Source organism: Heptranchias perlo, chromosome 16 (genome assembly GCF_035084215.1).
Source record: "Heptranchias perlo isolate sHepPer1 chromosome 16, sHepPer1.hap1, whole genome shotgun sequence".
NCBI classification, from domain to species: Eukaryota; Metazoa; Chordata; class Chondrichthyes; order Hexanchiformes; family Hexanchidae; genus Heptranchias; species Heptranchias perlo.
In genome coordinates this window covers 46976808-46995956 of record NC_090340.1, presented here as the reverse complement: position 1 = coordinate 46995956, position 19149 = coordinate 46976808, and the positions used below count along the sequence as shown (strand labels likewise).

Genomic DNA, 19149 nt, shown 5'->3' with positions numbered 1-19149 from the left:
AACAACCTCTCTGGCACTGAAAATTAACTGTTACAAGTATGGAATCTCATTCCTTCAGCTTTTTATTGTGTTGGAGATTTTTTTAAAAATTAAATTACACCTTTTTTCTCTACTTTTTCTTTCTGTCCCTTTATTCTTTCTCTCTTGATCCAATCTTTCTTTTCCTCTCTTATTTCGCTTTCTGTGCCTGATTTGACAGTGAATTCACTATTCTAACTTACACTCCCTGGTTCAGTTTCAGCGCTGTTCATTTCACAATCCTTCAATCTGATTGGTTAAGGAAATACACGGTTGCTTGCCCTGTTCATACAGATCCCATATGCCCTGTAGAGGGTGCCACTCCGTTTCGATTTCTCACTTACAGCAACTTGCCGTGCAAACGCTCATGGAAATTAAACGGGCAAGGGCAAAGTCTAACTAACGGCAGGTGCCATTCCTTCGCCAACCACAGTAAATTCTGGCCCAATGCATCTCCAGGCCAGTTTATGGAGCAGCTGTGCTATGAAAACTATCTGTTCAGTATTCAGTGCAGTACTCTTAAAGAGTAATTAGTTGTAATAATTTCAAAATAGGATAAAATAAACCAGAGATAGTTGCTTTAATGATTCTGCAAATTTTCTGTTATTGTAAATGAGACAAGAACAATCCCTGATGACCTTAGTATATATTCTCACAATGTCCATTTTTAAAAAACATATTTTGCCAACTTTAACAGGTCCTTTATGTCACCTACATAAAACAACAAGAGGAGTTATTGGTCAACCATAACAATTTTATTCTAGAAATTTAAGTGGAGGGCAAAAGGCCATAAAATAGGACACCACTAAGGTTGAAAATCCACATCGTTCACCTGAGGAAGGAGGTAGCCTCCGAAAGCTTGTGAATTTAAAATAAAATTGCTGGACTATAACTTGGTGTTGTAAAATTGTTTACAGTTGAAAAGATTAGTAGAGAAGATGATATATCAACATATGAGTGAAACCAAGCTTGAATTTTAAACGCCTGTAAATTGTAGAAGGAAGGAAAGACTGAGAGAAGTAAAGAGATCTTTGGGATCTTGGGGGGAGAAAGGGAATCAAATTATGAAATTTTAATGTGTCTTGATTTCAGTAAAGTAACGATGTAGAGAGGAGGTAAAGTACCATGTAGGACACCATATTAGAAGCTTAGAAGGAACAAAACAGGAAAGTTCAAGGGGCCAATAGCCAGGGTACTGAGGGAAAAGCTACTTATGGGAATTGTCACTCCACAAAGTGAACTGTAGGGATTTTAAATGGACATTGAGAGATTTTATTGTAATTTTAAAAAAATTAAATCCAAGACAATTAATGTATTTAATTGGCTTAGTAAAATAGTCTTGAGTCAAGGGAAAGTTGTGTTTAATATATTCTCCATTTAGATCTCCAGCTTATAACTTATCTATTATACTTTCAAAGTCTGTTATATTTTAGAAGGATTGATTTAATGGCAATCTTTCCATAAGTAGAAATGTTTCCAGAAGTGCCAGATAGGCACTCTTAACTAGTCTTTTTAACTGGCTATGACATATGACTTTGAATACATGATACTTTGATTACAGATAACATTTTATGAATTTTAGAAAAACAGGGCTGATAAGTTCTGTAGGTATAGGTCTTTTTTGTGTGTGTTGCTTATCTTTTTCTATCCATAGAAACTTGTGTTCCTGGCACTTTATTTCAAAAACAATGTTACATGTTGAGCCCACAATGTGCTGTTGAAGTTTGATTGTTCCAATTAGGTGCTTCTCCCCTAATTATTCAAATGCTTCTATGTAGGTAACTACGCCAGAGATGATGATGCCAAGCAGCATGTTTCTCCCTGCAACTGTTTCAGAGAGAGAAAGCCATGTGCTCCTGCAGACTGCAACAAGCTCCAATACAGAGGACACTGCCAAACTACTAGGTATGTTGGTTAATAGCAGCTGTACTGGAAATTCCTCCATTACAAAATGCATTGTTGGGTACATATCATTCTGCAGCTTGTACTGTCATAATTTCCATACAAGTCAGGCTCTAGAACGTAATAACTGTGGATTGTCAGATAAAAGACCAAATGCTGTATATTGATTTAATTGTTTATTATTAATGTCTCATGGCTCTACATTAACCATTGCTCACTTGCCTAGGGCAAGTAAGTATCATCTCATACCAGCCAAGCTGTGTCCATCACTTGCATAAGTAGGCAATATGACTCAAAATTGTTAATTATACTACACACACTAAATTCCAAAAATCCTGCTTTAGATCAACTTCTAAAACAATTGCAAGTTAACCAAGAGCAAATCTGACTGTTTTTTCCCCTACCTTGAGGCTCTTAGATTGTTATCAATAAAATGTTTATTAATGTGAACAATCACACTTAGCTTGACAAATACTCTAGTGAGAATATCAACAACTCTTGGGTTCCTCTAGGGCAACATTGCAAAATGAAAATGTCCAGGTATTGGATGGAACATTGGTGTGTGGAATCTGTGTGTTTAGCCAATCAAATATTGGTTATGTGTCCCAAAGGCTTGGTCAGAGAAAAGGAAAATCGGGGCGGGGTGTCTAACGGGCATCCGATCCAATATCACCCTTTAACACTATCGGCCAAAGTTAAAATTAGCCCCACAGTGTTTAGAGTTGAACGAGTGTTTCATGTAAGTGAATTAGTTTGTACTGCTCCAGATTCAGTGCATCCAAAAAGAGAGGAATGTGACGGTTTGTACTTGCCATTGCCAATTATTTAGTGATTTTTGGGCAAAATACTTGGAAGGCAACTTGCTCCACTGGCCAATGTTCAGAAAGTTAATGTAGAGCCTTGTATCCGTTTATCAGTGTGAACCCCATAATCTGTACTTTCTTTAAGGTCAGATTGTGTCATGAAAGATTTCAGTGAGCAACAGTTACCAATTTACAGATATGATCTTGTGTTCTAAGCCTCAGTAATCCAGCATCTTGAATTTCAACATTATCTCAATTTTACAATCCAGTTCAGTATCGGCAGTTTTATTTTGACACCTTCATTCTAGTTATGGCACATTCATATTATAATGTGCCCTTTTAACTCCTTCACTACTAAAGATGCCATTTTTTTTCATCTCTGCTGCAGTTCCTGTTCCACAAAGATGGCAATTGGCATCTTTTATTGTAGTTTTATTGGATTCAGACTGCAGGAAGTGAATCTCAATGGCAGTACGAAGTGAATTCTGAATTTGAACATCAAAGTATTTTGTAGAATTAATTGTATTTATTGGAAATGTGGCCCTTAATGTGGGAAATGAAATAGTTATTTCTATAAATTGATTAGTACAAGGGCTGCCTGATTTGTGTTCATCCAGGCTTGTTAATCCATTAGAATCTACCTTTGGCAAATGTCAGATTATGGAGTCACCACTGTTTTGGAAATGTTCTGGGTGTTGATTCAGAGTGCTGACGAAAGTAGCAGTTTCACTTTAGCAATTAATATTATTATATGCACCCAGCATTGCCTCATCAAAAACATCAATGCCAACTTCAGAACCCAATTTGTGCTTCAAAACTGGTTGTATAGCCATTTCACTGCATTCCAGCACGGTGGCAAAAATAAGATTAATCTCAAAGTACTATAAATGGCCTTATAATGAAATGTATGATATTGAAGACAAGCATATTGACAACTCTGGCTGAATACACAGCTGAATGCAAAGTCGCAGAAACACTGCTATGTCCCTAAATTATATGGGTATTGGCCCTACTTATTGGTTTCTCAATTGAAAAAGATATGAATAGTATATTCCAGTAAATTATATCAACTTGATCCATTTCTAAAATCATTGAATATAAATTACTATAAAACATTTAAGATGTTTTAATAAAGTGGTAATTTATTATATTTTGGTATTCAGAGGTACAATGCACAAATGGTACTGTAAATCTAAATTTTTAGTCAATATGGCGGTAACAAGTCTCTTATGCAGTAAAAGCAAATTAGAAGTGGGACTTATTAGAATTTACACCACCCACTGATAGTTCTCATTAAATTTGTTTTCATTAGAAACATCAGATCCACCAGAAAAGAGCAGTGTACCTTCGGAAAGTACAGAGCGTAGCATGGAACCAAAGTCTTCTGTTGACCAGAGTTTAGTGAAGGATGATGCTGGGTTCCTGTGCTGGAAGAAAGGATGTAACCAGTTGTTTAAGACTTCCACTGCACTTCAGGCCCATTTCAATGAGATTCATGCAAAAAGGCCCCAACTACCTGTATCAGATCGTCATGTCTACAAATACCGCTGTAATCAGTGTAGCCTAGCCTTCAAGACCATTGAGAAACTCCAGCTGCACTCTCAGTATCATGTCATTAGAGCTGCCACTATGTGCAGTTTGTGCCAGCGCAGCTTCCGTACCTTTCAAGCCTTGAAAAAGCATCTCGAGACCAGCCATCTGGAACTGAGTGAGAGTGACATCCAGCAACTGTACAGTGGACTTGCAGTCAATGGTGATGTTATGGCCCTGGGTGATGCATCTCTTAGTGAAGACCAAGCCCTGGGGGCAGATGAAGATAAAGATGAAGAAAGTGATTCAGATGAGAAACAGAGCCCTGTCGGAAGTGATTCTGGATCTGTTCAAGAAGATTCTGGCTCTGAGCCTAAACGGGCTCTGCCATTTAGGAAAGGTCCTAATTTCACAATGGAGAAATTCCTCGATCCCTCTCGTCCCTATAAGTGCACAGTTTGTAAGGAGTCATTTACACAAAAGAACATCTTGCTCGTTCATTATAATTCTGTGTCCCACCTGCACAAGCTGAAAAGGGCACTTCAGGAATCTGCTACTGGCCAGCCTGAGCCAACAAGCAGCCCAGATAACAAGCCTTTTAAGTGTAACACATGCAATGTGGCCTACAGCCAAAGCTCAACCCTAGAGATCCATATGAGATCGGTGTTGCACCAGACCAAAGCACGAGCAGCAAAGTTAGAAGCTGCGAGTAGCAGCGGAGGTGGTAGTGGTACCATTAGTAACAGTAATACTACTTTAGGAGTATCAACATCTAGTCCAAGTCCAAGTGGCAATAGCAATGGTAATACTGATGTTGGTGTAAGTGGTAGTGGATGTGTAGTTACATATAGTGCTACCTCTAGCTTAGGTTTAATGAGTGGAAGCCAGATCCCTGCCGATTCCACTGGAACATCTACAATTAGCAACACTGTTGCGACGAGCATTGCCACATCTTTAGAACAGAAAGATGTCAACAAGAGGAAAATAGCTGATATGATCACATCTCGGCAACAGACTCAACAGCAGCAGGCGCAGACCCTGGCCCACGTTCAAGCCCAAGCCCAGGCCCAGGCCCAGGTCCAGGCTCAGGTCCAGGCCCAGGCCCAGGCCCAGCTACAACAAGAACTTCAGCAAGCTGCTCTCTTCCAGCCCCAACTGTTCAATCCAGCCCTATTACCACATTTTCCCATGACCACTGAGGCTCTACTGCAGCTCCAACAACAACAGCTGTTATTTCCTTTTTATATCCCTGGAACAGAGTTCCAACTGAACCCAGAAATCAGCATACCAGTGAGTAGTGCAGCGTTAACAATGGCAGGGACAAATGCTTTGCTTGAAGATGTGAAACCCCATACTCAGAATCTGCAGCAGCAATTACTTCTGCAACAAGGACAGCAGTCTTCTCAGTCCTTAACACAGCAACATACAACTTTACTTCAACAAAGCCAACAGCTGGACAAGAAACCAAAAGCAGTTATAAAAGACAAAGACAAGGATGGGCACAAAGACAAAGAAAATTCAGAGAAATTTGATGAAGGATTGACGTCAAAGGAAATTTCCATGGAGGCACATAAATCCAAAGATAGGAAAGACCAAACAGCACATAGTGGTAATGAATCCTCCTTACTTCCTCCTCGAATTCCCTCTGATGCTCGTGGTAATGCCACCAAAGCCTTGCTAGAAAATTTTGGGTTTGAACTTGTCATTCAGTACAATGAAAACAAACAAAAAGTTCAAAAGAAAAGTAAAAATGGCCTGAGTGACAACATGGATAAATTGGAGTGTGACACTTGTGGCAAATTATTCTCTAATATTTTAATCCTAAAGAGCCATCAAGAGCATGTGCATCAGCAGTTCTTACCATTTGAAGAGCTTGAGCAGTTTGCCAAACAGTATAGAGACAACTATGATAAACTATATCCCCTGAGGCCACAAACGCCTGAACCACCTCCACCACCCCCACCCCCACCACCACCTCCTCCACCAGCACCACCTCAACCATCTACTGCTCAGAATCTTACTTCTGCTGCCCCACCTCACACGCCACCTGCTATTTCAACCCCACAGCCCTCTGGGTCAATTTCTCAGCTCTCTATGCCAATGGACTTGCCTATTTTTTCACCTCTTTTGATGCAGTCAATGCCTTTGCAGTCTTTACAACCACAAATCTCCTCCCAATTAACACCAGTGGACCCAATACCTGCAGATCTGGCTCAGCTTTATCAACAGCAGCTTAACCCCAATCTGCTTCAACAACAGCAGAACAAGCGGCCACGGACACGCATCACAGATGAACAGCTCAAAATCCTCAGAGGGTACTTTGATATAAATAATTCACCAAATGAGGACCAAATTAAAGAAATGTCTGACAAGTCAGGGCTGCCACAGAAGGTAATAAAGCACTGGTTCAGAAATACATTGTTTAAAGAACGACAGCGTAACAAAGACTCGCCATACAACTTCAACAATCCTCCTGTTACATCACTTGAAGATATTAAGGTAGATTCAAAGCCTCCTTCTCCAGAACCTGCAAGGACCGAGTATTACAGAAGCAATCGATCAACTAGGACAAGATTTACTGACTATCAGCTGCGTGTCTTGCAGGATTTCTTTGATGCCAATGCTTATCCAAAAGATGATGAATTTGAGCAACTTTCTAATTTGCTGAACCTTCCAACTCGCGTAATTGTTGTTTGGTTTCAAAATGCACGACAGAAGGCACGCAAAAACTACGAGAACCAGGGTGATGGAAAGGAGGGTGAACGTCGTGAGCTGTCAAATGATCGTTACATTCGCACAAGTAATTTGAATTACCAGTGTAAAAAGTGCAGTTTGGTATTTCAACGTATCTTTGACCTCATTAAACACCAAAAAAAACTGTGCTATAAAGATGAAGATGATGATGGTCAATATGACAGTCAGACAGAGGACTCCATGGATGCATCTGAGATGTCGGGACCCTCTGCTTCATCTTGCAGCACTCCTATGACCTCAGCTGTCTGTGGTTCATCTTCAACGGCAACAGCAAATATAACTTCTGGAAATCTGCCTCGCACCTCAACTGAGAAAGAGGAAGGTTATTCTAACCCAGAGTTCTCTGATGAGAAACCAAAGCAGCCTGAATCTCCTGATACACAGCAGCAGCATTCACAAGAGAAGCTGTTACAACCAAAACCTGAGACACAGCAGCAGCAACAAGATCAGAAAACACAAGTAGCACAGCTGAAAGCCCCACAACTCTCATCACCTCAGCAGTCACAGCCGCAGTGCTCTGTACCCCAAGCCATCCCTAGCCCATCTCAGCTTCCTCATGTTTCTTTAAATCCACCTCACACTTCAACGCCACAACAGCTTGGAAGCCTACCTCCACAGATGATTCACTACCAGTGTGACCAATGCAAACTGGCATTTCCAACCTTCGACCTTTGGCAGGAGCATCAACAGCTTCATTTTCTGACTGCTCAAAACCAATTTGTACACCCTCAGTTCTTAGATCGCCCACTAGAGATGCCCTTCATGCTTTTTGACCCCACTAACCCTCTGCTAGCCAATCAGCTACTTTCTGGAACTCTACCTCAGATCCCAACAAGCTCTGCTTCTTCACCTTCTACGCCAAATTCCGCTATGAACACACTAAAAAGAAAACTGGAAGAAAAGGCAAGTGTTAGTCCCGGAGATAATGATAGTGGAAACAATGGAGATGAACCTCAGAGAGATAAGCGTTTAAGAACAACCATCACCCCAGAACAATTGGAAATCCTCTATCAAAAATACCTACTTGATTCAAACCCAACACGGAAAATGTTGGACCATATTGCACATGAAGTAGGCCTCAAAAAACGCGTTGTTCAAGTTTGGTTCCAGAACACTCGTGCTAGGGAAAGAAAAGGACAGTTTAGAGCTGTTGGTCCTGCACAAGCTCACAGACGCTGTCCATTCTGCAGAGCCCTCTTTAAGGCTAAGACAGCACTGGAAGCCCACATCCGATCCCGCCACTGGCATGAAGCTAAACGTGCTGGGTACAGCCTGATCATGTCTTCTGTTTTGTCAACTGATAGTGATGGAGGAAACCTATTGAAGGTAGATCCGATGGATTGCTCCAGTTTTGCCCAGCTTTCGTCAATAAATAGTGACAGTCAGTGTGCTACTCTTTCACCAGTGAACAAAAGTGGAGAATTCTCACCCAAAGCCCTTCTTAGTCCTTCATCTATCAAAGTAGAGGGGATTGAGGAATTTGATGGACCCACAATTTCTTCAGTGAACTTGGGATTTGACCAAGCTAGGCTTGATAATGATGATTGTTCCTCTGTCAACACAGCTATTACTGACACTACAACCGGAGATGAAGCGAATGCAGACAATGACAGTGCAACAGGAATAATGGCTGATACAAAACAGATCATTTATCAAGCAGAGGGTCTTCAGAAGATAATGCAATCATCAATACAGGAAAATGACGATAGGATTTCATCTGGCTTGGTCAGTCCATCGCCTAGTTATTATGCTAGGGAGATGGAAAATGAATGTATGATTGATTACAGTGAGACATCAAGCCTTGCTGATCCCTGTTCACCCAGCCCTGCTGGAAGCAGCTCAATGTCAAAGGTCATAGACAGTGAACGCCCAGGGCAAAAACGCTTCCGTACTCAGATGACAAATCTCCAGTTAAAGCTGCTGAAATCCTGCTTTAATGATTATCGGACACCAACCATGCTGGAATGTGAGGTTTTGGGAAACGACATAGGGCTGCCAAAACGAGTTGTTCAAGTGTGGTTCCAGAATGCTAGGGCTAAGGAGAAGAAAGCCAAGCTGAATATGGCAAAGCACTTCGGTATTAATCAGACTACTTATGAAGGACCCAAAGCAGAGTGCACTTTGTGTGGAATCAAGTATAGTGCCCGGCTGTCTGTACGAGACCATATCTTTTCTCAGCAACATATCTCCAAAGTGAAGGAGACCATTGGAAGTCAGCTGGATAAAGAAGTTGAATACATTGATCCAGCTACTGTCCGTCGGCTAATGGCTCAACAGGAACTAGACCGTATTAAGAAAGCTAATGAAGTTCTTGGTTTGGCGGCACAGCAGCAAACACTTCAGCAGCAGGGCTTGTTTGATAATCCACCAGTACAAGCTCTTAATCTTCCTACTGCCTACCCAACATTGCCAGGGATTTCGCCTGTATTACTGCCAGGTGTGGGCAGTCCTTCATCTTTACCTGGCTTTACTTCATCTAACACAGGTGGGTAGCATTAATAGTTTAAGTTTACATAACGTAGCTTTCTTGGTAGATTTCAATCTGATATTTGCCTATCATACAAATTTAACTTGAATTACCTGGAGTCAAATCCAGCCCAACAGATAGGATGAAGGTGTCCTGTCTCTGAAGGCTGCTAACAACAAGGTTAATACAGATTGCAGAGGATATAAATCCATGGCAATAAATTGATACAAGTTTGGCATTAACTTTTGCAATCTTGCTCTGGAAGGCACCAAGAGTAGAGTGTGGGGAATTGAAAAGTAAGTGTTGGGAGATGCTGTTCTGAGATTGGGGTTGAGGTACTTTGGCTGTGCCAAACCTGACCTGGCAGTGCTTTATCCACTACATGCAAAATGGAAAGTGTCCCTTTCACGCATGTTACCACCCTTCACCTTTACCACACGTACATACAATAAAACTCAATCACAAAACAAAGCCAATTCAGTTATCATCCTGAAGTAGCAACCACATTGATGAAATAATTTCTCCAGCATGTAACCTGATAGTAGCTGACCTGCTGACGGTTTTGTGACATCAGCACTAATCTAACCCAGAGACTCATCTTATGATACAGTGAATCTGGTACGGACTTAACATGGATTCATGTTTGTTAATTTAGTAAAGTTGGGGTTCTTGACGTTTCTTTGGAACAGGATCATGTTAGCTGCAGGAACTGCACAGAAATATTTTTTGTCAATGTCATTAAAAATATCAGTATAATATGGTTAAATGGAACAGGTTGTGAAGAAGAAAATTTTTTGATATAATCTTACTCAACTTTTTTTCTACTACATCTAATCAAATTTTACTCTTACACTAAATGACATTCAACAAGATACTGCATTAATAAGCCATATTCAGTTATACATATAATCTGCCCTTGTATTTAACAGGGACTGTTACAGCTTCAGTTGCAGCAGTGTATAAGCTACAGTGTACACAGTGAAAATATTTTAAAGTTAGAAATAGATCTTCAGAGTGCATTCTATAAAAGAATTGCTTTAATTTTATTAGAGTGCCTCTGTGTTCAATGTTGTATATGCGGTGATATACTACGAAGTAAACAGAAACAGTTGGGGTTACTTACTACCTTATTTCAAAGAGAAGAGAAAAGCTGAAGTAGTGAAGATTCACAAACCTTATTCCAAATGTAGCAGCATAGGTGTATTCACAGTACTCCAAGAGATGGAGTCAAACCTTTTTTCAGGTGCAGCCAGGGAAATGGTTTAGTGTCATAATTAATTTCAAGTATACTATCGGGATTTCATCATGCCTCTATGAAACTTAAGCTTTTTACATGCACATAAACAGACTGTAGACCTGAATTGGCTGTTAGTTTTAAAATATTCACTTCCTTCAAACTATACCATTCCTGCCCAGGAACCCACTTGAAACTGGGTCCCTTTATTGAGATTCAGTGCACTAGCCTTGTAGCTATTAAGCTACAGGCTCTCTCCCCAACATGACCAAAATGGACATTTTTTTTACAGATTGCATTTAAGTGGATTTTACTGCTCATCAGGTTTGCATAGAAGTCAATTTCAGTGGATCGCGTTGCTAAATTGCATTCCTAATGCCAAGTGAGTTCAATTGGCACTGAACTATTGCAGGCACAGTTTTGCACTAACAGTGAGATGCTACTACTTATTCCACATCTCTTAGGCTTTATTTTGCATTTTTGTAAACTTGCTAGCCCACATTTTTATCTGCTTCTTATTTGCTTGTAAAATTCTGATGATTAACTCAGCAAAATATTCAAAATTATTAGTCCTCCAGTGATCTTAATTATTCTGTTGCCATTGTAGCAATTAAAAATATAAATTTATGAAATAGTAATGGTTTAAAATTAGGGCTTAAATTTGTTATTTTGTTTCCTATTCTTTCTATCTCTCATTGGAGGGACTGGGGTGAAGTTCCACATCAACACTGGCCAACTGACCATTCTTCATGTGTGATACTGCGTAGTGAGTGTAGGCACACTGTTCCCCATTGGGATGCCCATCGCAGCTCAGATGGACCCAGTTCTTACCTATGATCCACACATACCGATTTCCAGCAACTGTTACTAGATAGCGATCAGGAGCAGGAGCTCTGGCTGAATTTCCTCTCTCAAGCCCAAGAGGCACAAAGGCCAGTTGAGGGTACATTTGAGATGAGCTAACTCAGCACAGACCAGGGCTGAAACCTATCACTTGATCTGTATGCTTTAGCATTCCACTAACCTGTGCATTTACTAATTAAGCCTATATTTAAATGTTTCAAAGGGTAACACAACGTTGCTGGTGGTTACAAACACAACTAGCACATTTGTGTTACTACTAGCTGCATCATATTAATTAGAGTTTATTTGTAGCAGTAATTTTCACCCAACTGGTGCCATAACATTACTTTGAGGCATTGGACACCGTGGTACTGTGCCACGGAGTGGTAAAGCTCCCTCCCTGCAGATCTCTGCATGGTGAATTCTTGTTATCAGTAAGAATATCTAGGGGAGGTGCTGAGCAAGAACTAGATGCTTCGCTGGGCTAGAGTTTTGGAGGGTGCCATTTGGAGGACAAGTCAAAGTGTGCTGTACTCGCACCACCCGATGACTGCTTCAAAAGTAGCAAAGGCCTGAGAACAGCTCACCTGTCAGTATTGCAGCCTGATGTTGATGCATTGCAAATCAGAACTAGTGGAGGCATGAGAGAAGTAAGTTACAAAATAGGGATGGGGAGAAAACAATGTTTCAGAAAATGAAAAAATGAAGTGCCATTGCACACTGTATGATGAGGTACAATGAAATATGCTGTGTAGGGTAATCTGTAACAAATTACTTGTGGAAGCTTCAAAAGGTAGCAATGCTGAGATAAAACCTGGCCACCAGAATTGTGTTGGATGGCTTTGCACAACTTGTTGATAGTACTGTATTTTGCTAGTGAACTGAAAGTTGACTCATAAAAGTGAGTAAAATTCTAGTCTGACTGAAAGGTATGTCTGATGAAAAACAAATGGATTCATTATAAAATATTCTGCAACGAAGTTTGTCTAATAAATTGAAAAACAAGCACTTTCTGTATCCCTCGGTACTTTTGTGGGCCTATAAGTGTTTATGTTTCTTCTGCTTTTTATTTATTTTTTAGCTTTAACTTCTCCTAAACCTAACCTTTTGGGCATTCCTGGTTCAACTGTACCCTCCCCTGGCCTTCCTACTACTGGACTGCCAAGCAAGCAACCTCCTTCATTGACATCCCAGGCCCCAACACAGACTACCACAACAACTCCACGTCCAGCATCAACTACCCAGCAACAACAACCCGAACAACGTAAAAGCAAAGAGAATGAGAGGGCAAAAGAAAAGGAAAAAGATAAAATAGATTCTACGCCCACAGCTAGCAAGGAGAAAAATGACAACAGTGCTGGCACCTCAGTACCTCTTCCTGGCATGGAGTATGTGGTAGATCCAGCCCAGCTTCAGGCTCTGCAAACTGCACTGGCTTCTGATCCAACTGCCCTGCTCACCAGCCAGTTTTTGCCGTACTTTGTGCCAGGCTTTTCTCCATATTACGCCCCACAAATTCCCGGAGCCCTTCAAGGAGGATATCTACAACCAATGTATGGGATGGAGGGTCTCTTTCCCTATAACCCAGCTTTGTCCCAAGCTCTGATGGGGCTGTCACCAGGTTCTTTGCTGCAGCAATATCAGCAATATCAGCAAAGTCTACAAGATGCCCTACAGCAGCAACAGAGGCAGTTGCAGCAACAGCAGCAGCAACAACAACAGCAGCTACAGCAACAGTTACAACAACAACTACAGCAGCAACAGCAACAGCAACAACAGCAGCAGCAACAGCCAAAGCAGCAGCCTAAACCAAGCCAAGTCCCCGCCCCACAACTAACAGCTTCCCCAGACAAAGAATCCGCCAAAGAATCTACTAAAACAGAAGAGCAAGCCAGTGCTCCCAGAGAAACATCCCTTCCAAAACCAGAAGAACGGCAACAAACAGAAAGCAAAAGTACGGACTCGCTTGACCTGTTCATTGTTCCAAAGGTGCAGTACAAGTTGGTCTGTCGCAAGTGTCAGATGGTCTTCACTGATGAAGAGACAGCCATGAGCCACCTGCAGTCAATATGTTTCTTCGGTCAGTCTGTGATAAATCTGCAAGAGATGGTGCTTCGTGTCCCCACCAGCACCTACCACTGCCTGGCCTGTGATACTACACTGAGCGGGGATGAAGCTCTAAGTCAACATCTCGAGTCAACCTTGCACAAACACAGAACAATCAAACGAGCAGCAAGATACGCCAAAGAGCACGCTAGTTTATTACCTCACTCAGCCTGCTTCCCCGATCCTAACACCGCATCTACCTCGCAGTCTGCCACTCACTCTAACGACAGCCCCTCCTCCAGCCTGTCCCCCCATGCCTCCATAAAATCTTGGCCTAACATTCTTTCCAGAGCCTCAGTCAGGAAGCCCTCTTCTTTACCTTCTCTCTCCTCATCTTCAACAGTTACCTCAAGTTCATGCAGCACCTCAGGGGTTCAGACCTCTATACCAACAGACGGCTATTCAGATGAGTCTGACAGTGAGCTCAGCCAGAAGTCAGATGGCCTGGATTGCCCGCTGGAGGGTCCAAATGACCCCAGCTGCCGCAGAGACAGTAGTCTGACTAGTGTAGGAATGGACACCTTCAGATTGTAAGCTTGAAGATGGACAATATGATTAATAAAAAAAAACAAACCAATTTCAAAAAAGACTAACTGCAATTCCAAAGCTTCTAACCAAAAAAATAAAATCTTTCAGGATTGTTGTCTCATATTGATATGCTGGCAACATCTAAACCTGTTACACTGGTTGCTAGAAGGTACTATGGTTAGCTGAGCAATGACAGAAACCAGAAAGCAATGAACTGCCTCAATTTAATTACAGTGGTCTTTGAACCTGAAACCCTTTATTTCCCCAGTGCAAACATGCCCTAAGTTGATAGCACAGCAGATGTCAGCATGTACCTTATGGGATGACAATCCACCATTTACAGTTTAGATTTCTTGCTATGTAAGCATTCGGATACCAATGGCTAGCTAAAATGTAATGTCTTGTATTCTCAGGTCAATAGCTCACACCTTGTTCTGTTTTCAGAATCATATTTTGCTTTCGTTTGTTTGTTTTTCTGTTTTTATTTTTTTTGTTCCAGAAGAAGATTTTTTTTTCAAACGGGCAGAAAGTATTCAAAAGAGTTAAAATATTAAACACATTTTACTGGGGATTTACAAAGAATAGTTCTTCTGCTGTATAATCTGAGGGATAATTAAGCACTCCCATTGCCACCAAAACACAAGAGTGTTGAGGACTTGTAGCTGAGATAACAATGAATTTAAAAGAAAAACTAACTTTCTGTATTTATGATAGATATGAACATTTTGGTGTTGAGTAGTTTGTTGCATTGGAAATGACCTAAACAGTATGGTAGATTGAAAACCTTTGTGTACATTAGCTTTTGTATTGTCCAACAGAAAGCTCTTCATTTTGATGTTGTCTTGTTCATTCCTATAGGGTAGATTGAATCAAGTTACTGGTCTATGCTTTTCTGTCGTATTCCTTCCTTTCCCACCTTCCCCTTCCGACCTTGAAACCTTCCTTAATGCTCACCTTCCTCTCTGAAGGTGGTTTGCTCTAGTTTTATAGAAGGAAGAAAAAAAAAGTAAATTTAAAGATTTTTTGTGGATAGGGTCCTTTTCAATTTTTTTGTGAACCTTTAAGGAACATAATGATTATTTACCTGTGTCTGTAACCTTTGTGCACTTACCTCTCTGCTTTTGTAGATGCTGTGGAAATTTTTCCTATGAAGCAGACATTTGTTTTTTGTGTAGTGTGGCGGCAGTCTGGTCTTTTGGGGGGGGGGAGGGGGGGAGGAGATTAATTATTTTTTTTTTTCTTTGTCATAAGAGAAAAAATTCTCGCGCTTTAACAAAATCCAAAGACATACACTTTCACCATTGGTGCATAAAGATGAAAAGAGGCATCTTTATACTTGAGAATTTGTTCTTCTGATTTAATAAAAATTTAACAAAAAAGGAATGGTAATATCCAGGTCACTGCCGTTGCTTCTTCTGCAAGCAAAGGAGTGGCTTAAGACAAAACAAATAAAAATACCAAAAAAAACTTTTTACTTAAAGGTTTGTCCTTGTATTGTGGAATAAGTGCAGTGGTGGTTAGAAGACACTGCAACTACCAAGGATATCAGATAGTGATCTTTTAAGAAAATGTCTTTGTTATTTGGGCACTTGTGTTATGTACATCTCTGTAGTCACATTAATGTCAAAAAATTCATTACTAGCATTAAAAAGGTCTGAACTCTTTTAAAAAAAATCTTTTTTTGCTGCAAATGTTGTAGTCACACAATAGATGCTTGCTTATACCTTGCTTTTTGCTAAGCTTTACTGGAAACCAATAAATCAGTTTTAGCCCTTGCTTTTTTGATATTCCTTTTTTCATCTTTCTGTTGCAAATGGAACGTTTTTAGACTGTGAATACACCTTTCCATGGTTCAGTTTGGCTGATGCTTTCACTAATGTCAAAAGCCAACGAAAATTGCAGAACTCCAGTTCATTCCAAACTATCAACTTGGAGTTTGTTGCAGGGACTGATGTTTTGTTTTAAATCTTATTTTTGTTTTTTTTTTGAAGTAGTCAATAAGCTGTTGTACATATTCATAATCAGGCTTGTGCACAGTGCAAAAATGATTTTTTTGTAATAATTACATGCAGATAGTATAACTCTCCGGTTTCAGAGGTGACAGAAGTTTAAATGACATTTAAAAGTAGGCCTATTTTACATAAAGATATCTGATAACGTTCAAAAATGGAAAATTCAAATTCTTTTCTAAGAAGAAAAAATAGCTCCCACAAGATGAAAAATTTTATTCCAAGGTTGTACAGTTTTTGTTTTTGTTTTATGTTTTTTGATGTGATTCTATTGAAATATATTCGGCATTTAACTGTTAATTTGTACGTTAGTATGTTTCTGTATCATATATAATTTTCCTCATATTAACTGTTAACATTTTAACACTAGCATTATATTTTAAATACTGGTTTGTTTTATGTTTTTTATCTTTATATACTATGACATGGCCTCTTAAGGTGCAATTTTCTGGTTTGTATTTTCTTGGAACTCTGACCTTTGTTTCCAAAGTCTGTTCAGTAGCACTTGTACTCTACCATTTACAAAGACTAATAATTGTGTGGGTCAGGCTACCCCAAGTTTTACAGTTAAACGTAGCAAGACGTACAGGTGAAAAGTGGACAAGACATATTTGCATCTAAAGGCACCACCAGTACTGAAACACGGAGCTGGAAAAAAGCACTGAGCAGTTTTTTGAAAAAAAAATTATTTAACTATATATGAATGTGGCCAAAGCTTTAAGCAATGAGAATGGTGCCGCATTAAAAGTGTCCATTTTTTGTGGCATGGGGAAAAAGAATAAGACAAGAGAAGCATTAACACAAGTCAGCATACTTGATGTATCTAAGTTCTTGGACAATAAAGAAGATTATTGTCGTTCTTGTGGAGAAACTGCCCACTGTGAACAGCATTGACTTTTACATCTTGGGCAACTTTGGAAACATTACCCTGAGGTGAAAGAGGTATCTCCAGCCTTGCAATGTACAAAAAAGAGCAAGTTAAACCAAAAATGATGTTCTTGATGTTTTTTCTATAATGTAGTCTTGTTAGTTTTTTTGTTACTGTAACAATAATGAAAAAAATTTCAACTGTACCAAAATCATGGAAACTAACAACCACGTGGATTTCGAACTTTAAAAATTTTGTCACAAACCTTGTTGTCATAGTTAAGTTGATTGTAGATGGTAATTGAATATACTCCTTTGAAAATACTTCATCAAGTATGTTTCTTGCTCATTGTGATACATTAAAAAAACCCAGTATGAGCAAAACTTTATGTGTTTGGCTATATTATTCACTCATAAGAAATGATACTTGATCCTATTCAAAAATAATAATCTTGAGGTACCAAATCTCACTGTTACACTGCAGTACTGGTGAGATATTGGTGCCATTTTCAAACTGGTACAAGCAGAAAGTGGGAAGTTACACAGTCCACTTCCACCTATTTGCAGGAAGGTGTGAAGACCACAGGCATAGAGGTTTCACACATGTGTAAGCATACATGTGTTGCCCATGTGAGTGTCAGTGTGCACCACACATTGCACTTTGGGCTGAAATTCTCCGAGTCTGATCTAGTGGCAGCAGTATTAAGTCGTCACTTCTAGGTGGTCATTCTGCTAGTGCCATCTTTCACTTCACAATGAAATCAGCACCATTGCATTGATGTGTTGCAAAAGCTCCACAGTAAAATCTAACATGTCTTCTTTAAAACTGCAAGTATTAGATTTGCACAAACCCACTCTCCAGTTTAAATTCACAGTTGCCCAGATTACTAAAATACTAGGTGAGCTACTAAGCCTCAGACATTAGAAGCCTAGTTGCCCACCTGTTTTGACCATATGGTGATCATTAATGTAGTATTGTGAACGTCTGCTCCAATCTTCGCATGTCAAAAATATGCAGAAATATTTTAGTTTTTACCAGTGGGCACCAAACTCGACCTCTTTTGTCATACTAATAATCCTTTGATCTCCATGTGGTAATAATATGTTGTAATACAACATGTGTTTACCATGTGGAGATCATTATTAGCTTAAGGATTGCAGCCAGGGAAAAGAGGACTGAATGAGTATCACGACCTAGTAACTGAAGTTACTGGCAAGGTTGGTAAACTAGCAACTTTAGTGAGTAGATCACCTGAGGAAAGTTAATTTATATGCCTGATTTGTGGACATCTTTCCCATAATGGATTGTGCAAGGATGGGACTAATTGCAGTCAATGAGGTTGCATATCAAAAAAAAAGTGCCAGAGTCATATATATATATATGTTATGAATGCAATTTTGCAAACAGTTTTTTAGTTAATGTAATAGTTCAATCAGAACTGGAAATTCTCAAAATTGATGTCTGGCACACACCCTGTTTCCTCACTCTTATTGCACCATAAATAAGATGCAGAGAGCAAATATTTAAAAATATCAGATTATTTTAAAAGTCTGGCTAACTCTTAAGTTGCCATTATACGACAGCTTCCAGTCTCACGCCAGTATCTGTAGAATGCAGTGTGCAGCTGGCGGACCAGAATTGTAAAGTTGGCTGTAGTTCGGTCCGCATTTCACCAAGCTTAGCAACAAGGTAGAACCGTGTGTATTGTGTCCACTCTCCAAATCAATTAAATGTTATCAGGAAAGCACAGGCAACAGAGTGGACTCTGAACACTAAAGAAATTCAAAAACAAGTTTATAAAATGCCCGGACTGTCCACTGGAACGTGGTTTCGCAATAGACTGGACTGATGCTCCATCTGGTGCAAAGCCCAAGAAACGTGAATTGAATCAGTACAGCTGGTGTCTCACCATTTGGTTTTAGTGTGCAGTCAGATTGCCAGCCTGACTCCCCAGTTACACTGACGCTATTGTGCTGCATATTTAAAATCACTTTCTATAAAAGCAGCACTATAATAGCAATCTTAAATATATAATTAACAAAAAATAGTGACGTTTCACAGTTTTTATACTATGCTGACCTACGATT

General features: G+C 39.8%; 1 protein-coding gene across 2 annotated transcripts in view; it reads left to right on the top strand.

Moving 5' to 3' along the window:
• zfhx3b (zinc finger homeobox 3b) overlaps window positions 1-17436 on the top strand; it is a 391813-nt gene extending 374377 nt beyond the window's left edge. For both annotated transcript variants that reach the window (XM_067998085.1, XM_067998084.1), the window contains exons 8-10: window positions 1797-1923; window positions 4036-9492; window positions 12633-17436. In XM_067998085.1, the coding sequence (XP_067854186.1) occupies window positions 1797-1923; window positions 4036-9492; window positions 12633-14191 (7143 nt within the window). In that variant the 3' untranslated portion in view covers window positions 14192-17436. The remainder of the gene's footprint in view (window positions 1-1796; window positions 1924-4035; window positions 9493-12632) is intronic.
• The last annotated feature ends 1713 nt before the right edge of the window (window positions 17437-19149 follow it).